Source organism: Lepidochelys kempii, chromosome 14, assembly GCF_965140265.1.
Source record: "Lepidochelys kempii isolate rLepKem1 chromosome 14, rLepKem1.hap2, whole genome shotgun sequence".
Taxonomy (NCBI): domain Eukaryota; kingdom Metazoa; phylum Chordata; order Testudines; family Cheloniidae; genus Lepidochelys; species Lepidochelys kempii.
This window is the reverse complement of record NC_133269.1, coordinates 13,243,995-13,259,148: the sequence shown is the minus strand read 5'-3', so window position 1 is coordinate 13,259,148 and position 15,154 is coordinate 13,243,995. Positions and strand designations below refer to the sequence as shown.

The 15,154-nt window shown below is 43.2% G+C and overlaps 1 protein-coding gene across 3 annotated transcripts in view; it reads left to right on the top strand.

Annotated features, from left to right (window-relative positions):
• ABCC3 (ATP binding cassette subfamily C member 3) overlaps window positions 1-15,154 on the top strand; it is a 76,652-nt gene that overhangs the window by 61,009 nt on the left and 489 nt on the right. For 2 of the 3 annotated variants that reach the window (XM_073311343.1, XM_073311345.1), the window contains exons 24-30: window positions 311-510; window positions 612-738; window positions 5,047-5,148; window positions 6,102-6,248; window positions 7,033-7,191; window positions 9,576-9,742; window positions 10,637-10,831. In XM_073311343.1, the coding sequence (XP_073167444.1) occupies window positions 311-510; window positions 612-738; window positions 5,047-5,148; window positions 6,102-6,248; window positions 7,033-7,191; window positions 9,576-9,742; window positions 10,637-10,831 (1,097 nt within the window). The remainder of the gene's footprint in view (window positions 1-310; window positions 511-611; window positions 739-5,046; window positions 5,149-6,101; window positions 6,249-7,032; window positions 7,192-9,575; window positions 9,743-10,636; window positions 10,832-15,154) is intronic. The other variant, XM_073311346.1, reaches the window with a different exon arrangement.

Here is a 15,154-nt window from a genome sequence, read left to right as displayed (position 1 = left end):
GCCTGCATTGCCATTGTATGCTGTATCTGTGGGTACAATTCTGAATTTTTTGGTAGGTTCACAACTTTTTGGCAGTGAGATGCCATTTTCCTTGATTGCATGTGGATACAACTGGGGCCTGATCCAAAGGCCACTGAAGCCAATGGAAAACCTTTAGAGAGTGGCCTTGTCACTATTATTTAAGTAGCCGTGGTTAATCACTGTTGTTCTTTACCGTTAGTGTTAACGTCTGGACTATTTCAGGTATAATTTTATTCATTCGCATAAATTACTAATATTTCTTTTGTGTGTTTGTGTTTAACTATGGCAGCGGTTCTATGTGGCTACCTCTCGCCAGTTAAAGCGCCTGGAATCTGTCAGTAGATCCCCCATATATTCCCATTTTTCGGAAACAATCACAGGGGCCAGTGTCATCCGAGCCTACGGGAGAGAAAATTCCTTTGTACACCTGAGTGACTTGAAAGTAGATGAAAATCAGAAGTGTTATTTTCCTAGCATTGTTTCCAACAGGTAAAACCAGCACAGAGTGGTATGTCATCCTTGCTGAAGTGAGCATATATTTCCATAATCCTTCAAGTGATCATTTACCCTTCTGTTTGCTTATTTAACAGGTGGCTGGGCATTCGAATTGAATTAATAGGAAACTGTGTTGTCCTGTTTGCTGCCCTCTTTGCTGTGTTAGGTAAAAACAGCCTGAATGCTGGCCTGGTAGGACTGTCGGTATCCTACGCATTACAGGTGTGTATAACGTTGCTGCGGGACGTTGCTAAATATTAACTCATACAGGGCACTATTATATGACGGAGGTTAAATAAGCACTCCTAAAAGCCGGAGTTAATAGGTGAGTAGTGCTGTTCAGGGTTATAATAGTAATAGCTTACATACACATATATAGTACTTAAATCATGGCCACGTGCTACACAAATGCATACAGTATATAGGACTTGCTTCCCCCACCAGTGAAATATGGTCACCTTTAAGATGGATCACAGTTGTCCTTTAATAGCCCACAGCAACATTGCACAATGGTTTAAGACAGGAAGGGAAGAAAATTATCTTATTCCGATGACGATCCATAGGGAGTTAGGTAGGCAGGATATACTGTACTTCCCAAACTTCCTAGTGAGTATCCAGGATCTCCTCCTAGGTCTTTACATGCCTATTTCCGAGACTGCGTTTTCCCAGCGTGCTCGTCAGGCTGCATTCAGGCCCTTTCGGGGGGTAGGCTATTTCTGGATCACTAGATTTTTTTTTATTATTATTATTTTGGTACTGTTTAAGGAGACTTGCACATTCCTTGTCCAGACATGGTGTAAAGGTTTTTTGACAGCCACATGTGATGGATTTGGTGGCGGCCTTAAAGATTTGCTTTGCTATTTCTTGAGTATGTTTGATCTATTGAAATATTATGCGGGATACAAATGACATATTGATCAATGAGCTTAGTGTAATTGTCCCTGTTTGCCTTTCTGTAGTTCCACTGTAGCCTTGGGCAAGTGGTCACTATAGGTATGATAAGCCTCATTTGGATGAGAATGCTGGCTGTGGATGAAATTTTCAAGGACCCTGCAGGTGGCTGGTAGAGGGCAGGCCCAGCAGAAGCGACCCAACTGAGATATGTGGAGTAGCCCTGGTTCCAGCGGGCAGAGTGAAAAGTTGCTGGTTGCTTAAGGTCATGAAGAAGGTGTAACTTGTTGCGGGAGGCCCAATTTGCAAGGTCTATTTCACTTTAATGAGATTCTCTGTAGGTCCATCTGGTATGGTGGTTATTAAAGTTTCCGTCATAGATGGAAGGATGCTGGAGTGATGGGAGGGGAGGAGCAGGCATAAAACCCACCAGATAGATGGCAGTAGAAGGTCTCTCCAAACAATGTTGCCATACATCTGACCAACATCACTAAAACAAACCAAAGACAAAATATTCGAAGGGTAAATCAAAAAAGAGTGGCATCAATACAGGCAATCTCCACAGCTCAAACCCAAGATGAAAACTCCAGGCAGTCTCGAGGGAAGAAATAGAAAAGCACTGAAATCAGTGAAAATAGGAAAAGCATGCAGCTTTGACAGTGATATCACAAGAACTACTACATCTTAGGAAAATAAGTCAGCACTGGTTGTCCATCTTCATCCACGACGTGCTTTTCAAGAGAAGAAGAAAACTGGAACTGTCTTTTTTGATCTTACAGCAACTTATGACACCATCTGGCACACTGGTCTGCTGTACAAGATGTCAGGAGTTCTTCCTGGATGAGTTGTCATGGCAACTGAGCTGATGGCTCTGAGGCAGACATTTTTAGCTGGCTCTGGGCCACAAAATCAGCATCTGGAGATTCCAGAAAGGCAGAATCCTGCCAGGCTTAGTGCTGGCACCAACTGTATTTAATGTATTCACCGGTGACCTACTGAACACCATCTCTGGGCAGCTCAAGGACACTGACTGTATCTGCTTGGCCTCAAAGGTCCATGACTTCCAAAAGGTAGAAGAAAACCTGAACAGTCATGTGACTGCCACAGGTGACTATTGCAAGAAATGGAGACTGAAACCAAGCACATCAAAAACTGTATCAACTTGTTTTCATGTACACCATGGTCCGAGCCAACTTGAGCTTAACATCAATCTAAAGCCACTGTACCTAGGGTCACTCTAGATCATGCACTGACCTCCAAATACCACCTCACAAATGTAGTTTAAAAAAAGATGGAGAGCAGAAGCTGTCTCCTGAACAAACTGCTAGGGTTCACCTGGCAAGTCAGTAGGCAAACACTGCATAATTTGGGGCTTGTTCTCTGCTACTCAGTTGGCAAATATCATGTCCCAGTTTGAATAAACTCGGCCCATGCTAGCCTAGTGGACATGGAGCTTAATCATATCATAAGAGTTATCAGAAGCACACTGACGCCAACAAAACTTGTTACCAGTCCTAGTCAATATTCCTCCACCTAATATCTGATGTCAGAATGCAGCCAACAATCTGATCACCAAGATACAGCAAATTCCAAACCTGCCACTGTTCAGGGATATATCGGATGTGCCCCACCACTGACTATGTAGCAGAAAACCTCTCTGGGCAGTACTGCATGTTCTCCATCCAGCTGATAACATCATCAGCTCACTGCAGCAGAATGGGAGAGAAAAGCCTCTGCCACTACCAGGAACTCCCACATTATCACCAGACCAGATGAACCCGCCTCTGGAATGACAAGCTTAACAGTTTCAGGTGTGGTGTGGTTCCTTGTGCCCAGCCCAACCTTGCTTGAGGCATCCAGGACAGCCCACTGCATCTGTAATGTTGTGGAAGGTGCAGTGCACGTGCTGAATGGTCGCTTTTTTTGTGTGGGGCTCCCTGGAGGTCTTTCCAGGCTGAACACTGCTGACTCAGAGGCTGACTTATTGACTCAAGACAATTTAATTGTTCCCCTCTGCCCCTCTTTAATCCCCTGTCACCACCACCCTCACTGTTCTTGCTATAGGATCTATAGTGACCATGAGTGGTCAGGACTTTTAGGCCTCATCTGCAAACTAATACTGCTGGAGCACTGGTTCAATACTGATTCAGAAGAAAGGGGGCCACTTACTGAATCACCAGCATGGATATGATGGAATTACAGCTCTAGGTGCTGTGACAGTACCATTTAGATCAAACACCCTGAATATATATATATATATATATATATATATATATATACACACCAATAATTACTGCTTGTCTCTATCTATTTTAGGTACTTATGTAGGTCCTATTACTGTAGTATCTGAGTGCCGCATAGTCTTTAATGTATTTATCCTCACAGTGCCCCATAAGGCAGGGCAGTGCTATTGTCCCTGTTTTACAGATGGGAAACTGAGGCACAGAGAAGCAAAGTGACTCACCTAAGGTCACACAAGGAGTCCGTGGTAGAGCAGAGAACTGACCCCAAGCTAACACCTGACCACTGCACCAGCCTTACTCCCCAATAAATACTTATTCCTTGTAATCTTTTGTTTCTTAATTTATATTTCATCGAATGTTTTTCTTGAAAATAAGAGGAGAGCAGAAAAAAAGACAAATGAACAAAAAAATGAAGGGAAAGAAAGGATGGTGGGGGGCAAAGAGAGAGACATCTTGGTTTCCATCGTCTGGGGATCAGTCAAAGATTTCCAAAAAAATTAGACCAAATCTTTTTTTCTTTAAAAAGGGACAATCCAGATTCTAAAACAGTCAGGGAAAGGCCTTCAAGAACCTGCCGATAATCGTTGTTTACAAGACCTCTCCATTCCGAACACCTCATGAGAATTTGCAGTAGGTTAGATGTTCGCATACAAGGCTCCTCAAAATTCTACGGATTTAACTGGCAAAGGCAAAGTGAAATGGTGATCATAGTAGGACTATGTTTCCTACTGCTTGAAAACATAGTCCATCCTGGTCACTTCCAGTGGAAGACTGGCCAAGATCAGTATACTTTACTGTAATTATTACTTGCATTGTGATACCACTTAGAGCTCCCAGTTAAGATTGGGGCCCCATTGTGCTAGGCATTATACATATGCACAGTAAGGGACAGTCCCTGCCCGCAAAAGCTTGCAGTCTAAATACATAGACAGACAGTAGGAGGGAGAAATGAAGTAGTAGTATTCCCATGTTAGGGATAGGGATCTGAGGGACAGAGAGACAAGGGTAGAATCTACGAAGCAACTTAAGCTTCTAACTTCTGTTTAGCCTCCTAAATTCTGTTGATTTCAGTTGAAATTAGGAGCCTAAATAGAAGTTGGGAACGAAAGTAACTTTGTAGATTCCACCATAAGAAATGATTTAACCAAGGTCACAGAGCAAGGCTATGGCAGAGGTGGAAATTTAACCCATGTCTTCCAAGTCCCATAATTCCTCTCTGTAAACTTCTTGCCCTGTGGTCTGTATCATTCTTAACATAAAGTTAATTATGTATATTGTAGTTCAAGAAGTAGCTGTAGAAACAATATATAACAGACCGATATTAGAAACAGCATTTTTATAAAGCATACTTTTGCTGTTCTTCAAGGGGTAATATTTTACTCTTTATATTGTCCAGGTGACAATGTCTCTGAATTGGATGGTGCGGATGACTTCGGACCTAGAATCCAACATTGTGGCTGTCGAGAGAGTGAAAGAGTATTCAGAAACTGAGACGGAGGTCAGCTACTGAACTGTTCACAATTAACATGTTTATTCTCAGAAATCCATAATTTCCATTTGTTTCTTTCAACACTTAGACAGAGGAGGACCCTACTCTGAGAACCTGATAGCGTAACCTAGACAAATATGATGTTCTAGACACTAGTTTGGGTTTGTCTGTACTACTCAGTTTTACTGTCTGTCTTTATTAACAGGTTGTAACATAGTTGATGGTAAACATGAGCCCAAATTCTCTGCAGTTGTAAGTGGGAGCAACTCCATGGAAGTCAGTGGAACGTTTTTCATCAACAGAAAACTTGGCCCACAGTCCATGTCTGCGTATAATATTGTTAACACATTGTTCATAACCATGGGTTTTAACTTTGCTCATGAGCAGGGTTGTAACACAATTCTCCGGCTCTATATAGGTTCTTCTCTTAACCACCTTAGCCGGTTCTCCTGTCTCCCACATTTTTATTCAGAAGCACACCTCAGTCCTCTGCCCCCGGTGCTAGCAGCTGAAGCAGTATGCGATTGTTTCCCAGCTTTTCTCAAAGCACGCTGACATAAACATAGTTGTGCAGCTTGGTAGATAAATGGTTATGCCTGGAAATAGGCTGCTCTGTCGACGTTTCGGACTTGATTAGTTGTAGTTCAGAGGAATGTAAGGATTAGGGTATACAGGACGAGAGAAGGTGCTTGAACTTGATATGGTAGCAGAGAGGAGGAAGCCAGACAAGATACACAAGAGTGCATTATGGACCAGATCCTCATCTGGTGTAAAATGGCACAGTTCCGTTTAAGGAATCTGTTTTTCTGGCTGCTTATTCCACCATATCAAATAATAAGCAGACAGAAGGGAATTAGTCTCCTGGTGAGATTTTAGTAACCCTAAAAGTTTAATATTTTAAATCGCAGCCTGCAACTTTTAAAAACTTAAGGGAATAATTTCTAGCTACTGTTCTCCTTTAGGCTCCCTGGATAATTGAAAACAAGAGGCCACCGGAAGACTGGCCAACACAGGGGGAGGTGGAGTTTGTTGATTACTCAGTAAGATATAGGAAAGGCCTGGATCTGGTGCTGAAAGGCCTCAGCCTCAGAGTGAAAGGTGGAGAAAAGGTAGAGTACAGCCGTTTATCATATGTGAATCTGTTGCTGATGGTACACGTGGGATTTGCAATAACAAAAGTGGATGGGCTGGATCCTCAGCTAGGCTAAATGGGTACAGCTCCATTGAGGTCTATGTCCATTTATACCAACTGATAATCTGGCCTGATGTGTTCACAATGCCTTAGAAGCATCCTGTGAAGTTGCTACCACCGCTGTCTCTGCTGAGTGAAGGAGGGATAGTCCATTCCTGAATAAAGAGAGATTCCAGTCAGTTTCGATGTCTGACAACTCTTGGCATGGGTGGAGGTGATCCTGTTGGCCCAAATGCCTCCGTTCTTCTTACCCAAGCATCCAGCAAAGGCTTTATCTTGTGGGCTTTGCTCCTTCTGAGTATATTTGAAAGTGCTGGGCCTTGCATGATGTTCCCCAACAACCCTATTTTGTTTCTCCTGGGAGATTCCCCCAGTTAGGAAGCTATGGTTAAAAAAGAGGGAGAATAGCCCTTGAGCTAAGCATCCAGAATGGGAGCCACCTTCTAGATGTGAGAATATGTATTTTGCCTAATGACATCATCAAATTCATACATTATGTACCTATTTATAGTTGATATTGCTCAAATTCTGGGAATAATTTGAGACACATTTGACATAAGGACCATTAGGGAGTAAGCAAGATCACAGTAAGGTTCTAGTCTCTCTTCTTAGCATCAGATCTTGTATAATTGCTCCTTCAGTAAAGCTAATACCCCATTTATAAATGTGCTCTGTTCCTAATTCTCCCATGCGTGTTTTAGATTGGAATTGTTGGAAGAACTGGAGCTGGGAAGTCCTCCATGACCCTCTGCCTCTTTAGGATTTTGGAAGCTGCAAAGGGAGAAATTAAAATAGATGGGGTGAGAATTTCGGAGATTGGTCTTCACAATTTACGATCCAAGATAACAATTATTCCTCAGGTAAGTCAGTGCCTCTCTGTATGTCTCATAGTAAAGGGCATAGGCGCCAACTTTTCCCCGGCGCTCATGGGTGCTCGCGCCCCCCAGCCCCGCCCCGACTCCACCCCTTCCCTGCCCCTGCCCTGCCCTCATTCCAACCCGTTCCCCAAAGTCCCTGCCCCAACTCCACCCTGGCCCTGCCTCTTCCCGGAGCACACTGTGTTCCCCCTCCTCCCAGCCGCGCGAAACAGCTGTTTCGCAGCGCAAGCGCTGGGAGCTAGGGGGGAAAAGCGGGCACGCAGCACGCTCAGGGGAGGAGCGGAGGCGGAGGTGAGCGGGGAGCTGCCCGTGGGTGCAGAACACTCACCGATTCTTCCTATGGGCACCTGTGGTAAAGGGTCTGAATTCTAGTAACTTAGCAAACAGCAAATTACCACATAATGTATCCACAAAATCAGTAATTGATCATTACATATGTGTACACATCTATGGTAGAACAAAGTTGTTTTTCCATGACTCTGTTTTATAACACTCCCAGTTGAGGATGCTTCAGATGTAAATTGAAAGTCAAGGTAAAGGATTTAATCAAGCTGTGAAAAAGGACCATAATGTAGGTAACTGTTCCCTATTGGACTTCGCAAAAAGTAAACAAGGCAACTAGTTCTAACCTCACCCTATGATTGGGGTTCTTAAGCTCAGCAGAAAGAACAGTGGAAGGGTAAGTTAGTGGCCTGAACTATGTCCCATTTAATTTGACCCTTCTAATAGCTACATTGTTTTAAAGTTTACACATTCTATTAACACTGTGTAATTATTAGGGGTGACTTATTTTTTGTATAGTTTAAATGTTTTATTGGATTTTTACAGGCTAAAATATAGCAGGGGAAAATATCCTACTTGCAAAGGCATGCCCTAAACTCTTTAAGTGTCAGAAAGATCAGTTTGGGGTGTGGGCCTCACCCTCCAAACACTTTCTTGCATGAGTTGCTTGACTCAAAAAAGAAGTGCTATTGGACTCAATTAATGGCACAGCTCCCACGAATAAAGTTACCCACGTGAAATGGGTGCTGTGCCTTGTTGTTAGGAAATGAATATTGTTCTGACATTCAAGGAATCCTCATCAGGCCTATGGAGCCATGCTATAGCCTTTGAAAATCAATATCCTTTTCTAAGGGGAGTGTTTGTGAGCATGAAAATATTATTATTTAACATTTATATTGTGGTCATTTCTAAAGGCCGCAAGCAGGTCAGGGCCCCGTTGCACAAGACACTGGACAAATATATAATAAGCATCAGTCCCTGCCCCAAAGAGCTTACAGTTTAGGGGTGGGCAAATAATTGATATTTTCAGTTCAGTTGCCGACCTGACAAATCCACAAAAAACTCCTGTTTCGGGTCCACTCAAATTGACCTTTTTTTGGTGGCTTTTCTCACTGAAAGAAAAACAAAACCAAATAAAAAAATTTCAGGTTGCACAAAATGTTCCACTTGACCAAAAACTAAACATTTTGCTTCATCTTTGGGTGTCTTTTACCCTTTTAATTTTTCGGGAGGTGGGGGGAGCCTTGTTTTTAGTTAAATGTAGCTAAATTTCATAACAAAACATTTCAAAAGAAAATGTCAGAACATTTTATTTCTAAAATGTCAACATGAAACATTTAGACTTTTTTAAAAAAAATAATTTCTTTTTTCCAGCTGAAACTATTTGCCAGCTTCCACCCAAATTCATGAACAGTTCTGAACATCCCAAAATGGCATTTTTTGGCAAATAAACTGTTAGCTGAAAAAAATTCACCCTGCTCTATTTAGAATATGTTGTTGCTGAGCTGGGACCTTGTATTTCAATGTATCTTAGTGTTTCTATGGCACACAGATAGGATAATAATAAGCTAACCTATATCCTTTGCTATGAGAGCACAAATGTTGAGGCTCATTTTGATGTTTGGCTTATTGTGGCCAAATCCATAACAGGTTATATTTAAGATGCTTTTAGAGCTGAAACTGAAGCTTGCTAGGTCTTTGGGATGTGGTCCAATGCCTACTGAAATCAATGAAAATACAGCTATTGATTTCAATGGGCTTTGGATCAGGTTTTAGTGTGCTAAGACCACAGCTGCTTATGCTAGTCATAACTTCTTCACTGCTATCTTGTCATCTCTCTGTTAGTTTTATCCACCTATTGTCCCTCACCATATTGTAGATTGTAAGACCTTTGGGGTACGAATTCGTTGTTTGTTCCATGCCTAGCATAAAGGGGCCCTGATCCTATATTGAGGCCTGTAGGTGCTACCACAATGCCGCGGCTAATGAACTGGGATATCCTAAAGCAGATAACTGAAATGTTATCACTTGTGTATGTAAAACATTTAAAGTTCTTGTCTAAAGAAAATGGGTTATTTATACAGGACCCCGTTCTTTTTTCTGGAACTCTGAGAATGAATTTGGATCCATTTAATAAATATTCCGAGGATGAAATATGGAAAGCTCTTGAGCTGTCGCACTTGAAGAAGTTTGTCAGCAGTCAGTCCGCTACGCTGGAGTACGAATGCTCAGAAGGGGGAGAAAATCTGAGGTAATGAATGTCCTGAGACACCATGGGGGTTTTGGTGTCAGAAGGAATATCAGTTCTCTTCTCCAGGTTCTATTGAGCCCCCGACTCGGGATGGGCTGAACAGGGATGCTTTTCTAAGTCAGCACCATATCTTCAAGGCTCCGTTCAATTAAAATGTACAAAAGAGAACTCTGTAAGGTACAAATACGACCAGGAAAGATAAAACATGTTGTAATGCTACACCATTTTCTCATGACAAAGCACTGTTTCAGCCAGTGACTAAATGGGTGGTAGAGACTCCACTCCCTTATATACCCCAAAGGTATTGTCTCTGGGGTAAGGTTGAGACCCATTGGTGGGGCATGTGGGGAAAGTTTGTGTTGACCTTACTATACCTGTTTCCTGGATAAGTAAGAGATGCTAGCTCCTTTTATAAGCACTTGATTCACTGAAAAAAAAAAAAAAAAAAAAAACCCTCACAACTCTAAATTTTAATTTTGCCAGTCTGACTTGTCTGCTATTTTGCTAATGCTGGACTTGATGAAAGTGCCTCTGGGAACATACAGTAGGATAGCAACTACAGTATGATACGCCTCTTCAAATCCACTATTGGCCCTTTGCATAACAAGCCTTTCCTAGCTATAGTCATTCAGAGCCATGAAGGAAATGATGCTTATTACTATTTGTAGTATGGTATTTGGTAAGTAAATGTATGTTTTAGAGCTGGTTGAATAATGCTGTTTATTTCTCTGATGAATTTTATTTTATTTTTCGCTTTTTATATTAGCTCTACAGATAGTTGAATAATATTGGACAAATACATTATTTCTCTAATAACTTTATCTGGTCAGCAACCAGCTCTAATGTGCGTATTAAAGAGCCTGTGTGTGAAAAACCTTGTGTCTTTGCTTTCAGTGTCGGTCAAAGGCAGCTTGTCTGTTTGGCAAGAGCCCTTCTTCGCAAAACAAGAATCCTAGTGCTGGATGAAGCCACTGCAGCTATCGACCTCGAGACGGATGATCTCATTCAGATGACAATAAGAACTCAGTTTGAAGATTGCACTGTACTAACAATAGCGCATCGGCTGAACACAATTATGGATTATACAAGGTAAATTTAAAAGCAGAGCGATTCATGGCAAATATATAGAATGAACATCATAATTCTGGGGGGAAAAAATGGTTACTTTTCTGATCACCCTGCAGAAATTTTTGACAAATCTGAGAGCTTTTAATCAATACCTCTTTGAAATCCGTAAGAAAGTCATAAAGTCTTCTGACCTGTATCAGGAATATGTATTTCTGCAATCCATATTTCTAAACACCAATACTGGCTTTCCCTTGGAATTTGTAGATTGATTAGTGATTTTAAGGCCAGCATGGACCATTGTGATCATCTAGTCTGACCTTGTATAACACAGTCCATAGGACTTCCCTGAATTAATTCCTGCCTCAAATCCAATAGCTAGAGCAGATCTTTTAGAAAAACATTCAATTTTGATTTAAAAAATTCAAGTGATGGAGAATCCACAACCCTTGGTAAATTGTTCCAGTGTGGGGTTAATGACTCTTACTGTTAAAAATGTGTGTCTTATTTCTATTCTGAACTTGTCTAGCTTCAGCTTCCAGCTATTGGATTATATTATACCTTTCTCTGCTAAATTGAAGAGCCCTCTATTATTAAATTACAATTCCCCATGTAGGTACTTGCAGACTGTGATTAAATCACTCTGTAGCCTTCTCTTTGGTAAGCTAGATAGATTGAGCTCCTTGAGTGTCTAGCTATAAGGTATGTTTTCTGATCCTTTAATCATTCTCCTGGTTCTTCTCTGAACCCTCTCCAGTTTTTCAACATCTTTCTTGAAGTGGGATACCATAATTCAGAGGTGGGCAAACTACAGCCCATGGGCCACATCTGGCCTGCGGTACCATCCTGCCCAGCCCCTGAGCTCCTGGCTCAGGAGGCTCGCCCCCCGGCCCCTCCCCTGCTGTTCTCCCTCCTGTGCAGCTATGCCGCCACGCGGGCAGCGGGGCTGCACGCTCCTGCCGCTCTGAGTGGCATGGTAAGGGGGTGGCACGCGCATGCGGCAGTGAGAAGGTTGGGTAGGGGGTCCCGGGGGGCAGTCAGGGGACTGGGAGCAGGGAGCGGTAGGATGGGGGGGGGGTTGGGGAACAGGGGGGGGTTGGATAGGGCATGAGAGTCCTGGGGGGCCTGTCAGGGGGCAGGGGTGTGGATAGGTCAGGGCAGTCACGGGACAGGGAGCAGGGGGGGTTGGATAGGGGGTGGGATCCCAGGGGGGCGGTTTGGGGACAAGAAGCAGGGGGGGTTGGATGGGTCGGGGGTTCTGAGGGGGACAGTGGGAGGGAGCGAATGGGGGCGGGGGCCAGGCTGTTTGGGGGGCACAGCCTTCCCTACCCAACCCTCCAAACAGTTTCGCACCCCAATGTGGCCATTGGGCCGAAAAGTTTGCCCACCCCTGCCATAACACAGTATTCCATTAACGGTTGCACCAGTGACAACACTGAGAGAATGTAACCTCCTTACTCCTACTGAATATTCCCATTTATATGTCCAAAGATTGCATTAGCTCTTTTAGCCACAATGTCACACTGAGAGTGCATGTCTAGTTGATTATCCACCATCATCTCTAAGTCCTTTTCGAGACTCTGCTTCCCATGATAAAGTCCTCTATCCTACATTCTTTGTTGATTTTACATTTGGCCACATATTGTTTGCTTGCAACTCTTACCAAGCGATCCAGATCACTCTGTACCAGTGACCTGTCCTCTTTATTTACCACTTCCTGAATCTTTGTATCATTTGCAAACTTGATCAGTAATTATTTTATGTCTTCTTCCAGATTGTAACAGGGCACACGTGGACCCCTCTATCTCCTGCCACTTCTGCACCCACAAACCAGCCAGAGACCTCTGCTTTGGTGCAATCACCCATGCTCTTTATTTACAGTACCAGTTCCCACCACGTTGTAGCTACAGACAGTATCAGGCTTGCAGCCAAAAGGGGAGAGTGGCCTCTAGCTCTCTGGCTTCTCCCTTTCCTCTCCCCCTGACTTCCTTCCTGTCAGCTTTTATATAGCCCCAGCTAACAAGGCTGGCAGCTGTTCCCTATTTGCCCCTTAGGCCTGGGCTTACTCCAATTCGCTTTTCCTGATTGGAGCTGGTGTGACAGAGGGCTGGCTCAGGGTTTCCTAGCTAGCACGCTGTCACACAGATCACAAATAAAAATATTAAATAATGTAGGGCCAAGAACCGATTTCTGTCAGACCCCAAGTGAAATACACTTGCTCAATGATGATTTGAAATTATGTTTTGAGACCTATCAGTCAGGTTTTAGCCATGTTGGTTTTTGTATCATTCAAGTTTAATCAAAATGTGTTTTAGTACCAAGGACCTTACAGAAGCATAACTATATTACATCAACATTATTATCTTTATCAAGCAAATTATCACCAAAGTTGCTATTCATTCTATCAACTAAACTTGTAATTTCATCAAAAGCTCAGTAGTCAGTATCAAACAGAATTAACAGATGGCTTATCTCAGAACTGTTTCACACAGCAGAGGCGTTAGCCTTAGCGTGAATTAACTATGTGGTATAGTTTGTTTCCTGCTCTGCAACGTGCCAGAATTCAAATTCAGTGCCGCCCATCTCTCCCAAAGAGTTATCTTGTCAGTGTAACCCTGCACGCAGATAGGAATGATAAGAGTATTGAGTGCTGGGAAACCTCTGAAACTTCTATACTATTTCCCTTCTCTGTAAGTCGATCTCCAATTTTTCTTCTCTTCCTCCTCTTAAAAATAAAAGCAGGCTTGCATGAAGTTGAAGGGTGCACTCTGTGTTCCTGTCTGTTCATGATGCAGAGTGGAACATGATGTTCCTATGGTAACATATCATTAGGGTTACCATACATCCCTGTTTTGGCCAGGACAGTCCCCTTTTTCAGCTCTGTCCCTACTTTTTCACAAAAACTGCGCATTGTCCCAGCAGTAAGGCAGAGCAGAGAGCAGGTCAGCTGAAGGCAGCGTTGACTGCCAGCAGGAGAGTGGAGTGTGGTGGCTGCTACCTGACGCGGGTCTTGGTGGGTCAGCCCCAGCCACGGATGGCACAGGGAGGGTGGCTCTTGTGAGTCCTGTGAGGGGGTTGGGGCAGGCCGGGCCAGCCCCAGGCCCTCCCATTTTTACTTTGAGAAATATGGTCACCCTACATATAATTGGAGGAGGAAGAAACACTCAAAAGGGCCCCAGTTTGCCTCTCAGTGAATTTGTATGATCCTGTTATCACAAATCTACAGGATCTGTGCTATGCCCCAGCTTTTAAACAGTCCCTCCAAGGAACCCCTTCAGCATGCCAGATGCCCAAGGGATCCCACTGCTCATTAAGGGTAGGCCATGCAGCCTTGAGAGACCGGTGCACCTCGGCAAGTATTTGCAGTGACACCAGCCAGCCTTTTCAAAACAGAGTAGGATTTATTAATCCTCTGACACACTGCTTACCTTGTGCTTTAGGTTCGTATAGAGCAATAATGGTTCAGACACAGTCCGTTCTGGCCACCAGCGTTCTACCCAGCTAAGTTGCCATGGAATCCCTTCTGGTTTTTTGTCAGTCAAAAGAAAGAGCAGATGTGACTCTTATCCGAGCCAGCTGACGCCTTTCCCCTTTGTTCTGCTTTCCTAAGAGGTGGAGAGAAACCTCCTTCCTCTTGATGTTTAGTTGCTATTTGTGAACATCTTAGCCATTGGGATTCCCCATTGTCTTCCAGGTTCTCCATTTATATGGGTCAGTTTCAACCAGTCCTTTAATCCATTCATTTCACCCCAAATAGCTATGTGAGCCGACACTGGATAACAATGCTAAGCACAGAGGAAAACTGAGGCATGCATAGGAACATCAAAATATTACCAGAAATTCTCACTATCACACTGTTATGCTTCTAGACCTACAAATCAGGTTATGAACAGTATAACTGAATAGGTGGGCCTGATTCTGCTTCCATTGGCTTAATTAGGAGCAGGTCCTGTGTTAGTTAACTCACCACTGCACAAGTCTCACAACCCCTTTGAGGCGTCTCCAGCTCCTGTATGGATCTGTTGTGACCAGCAATGGGTGTAATGTTCTTTGATAGATTTATTGCATGTTAAAGGTTTTTTAAATGGATTATTACTACTGGGAGACTGGTAAAACCATGGAATGAATGGCCTTCATTGCTGAGGTACTGACTGGCTTTTCTGGAGGCTGTGGGTGTTTGGTGCTTCTGTAAATTAGGCATAAACTCACACGGAGGTGTTCTGTCTAGCCTGTTGCGTTGCAGCATGTGAAAATGATTCAGCATAAGGAGAGAAGATTTGGAAAAATGCCTGATTTTTGTGGTTGAAGGAATTGAGTTCCCTATAAGGAAAGCTTCTGCAATATCAG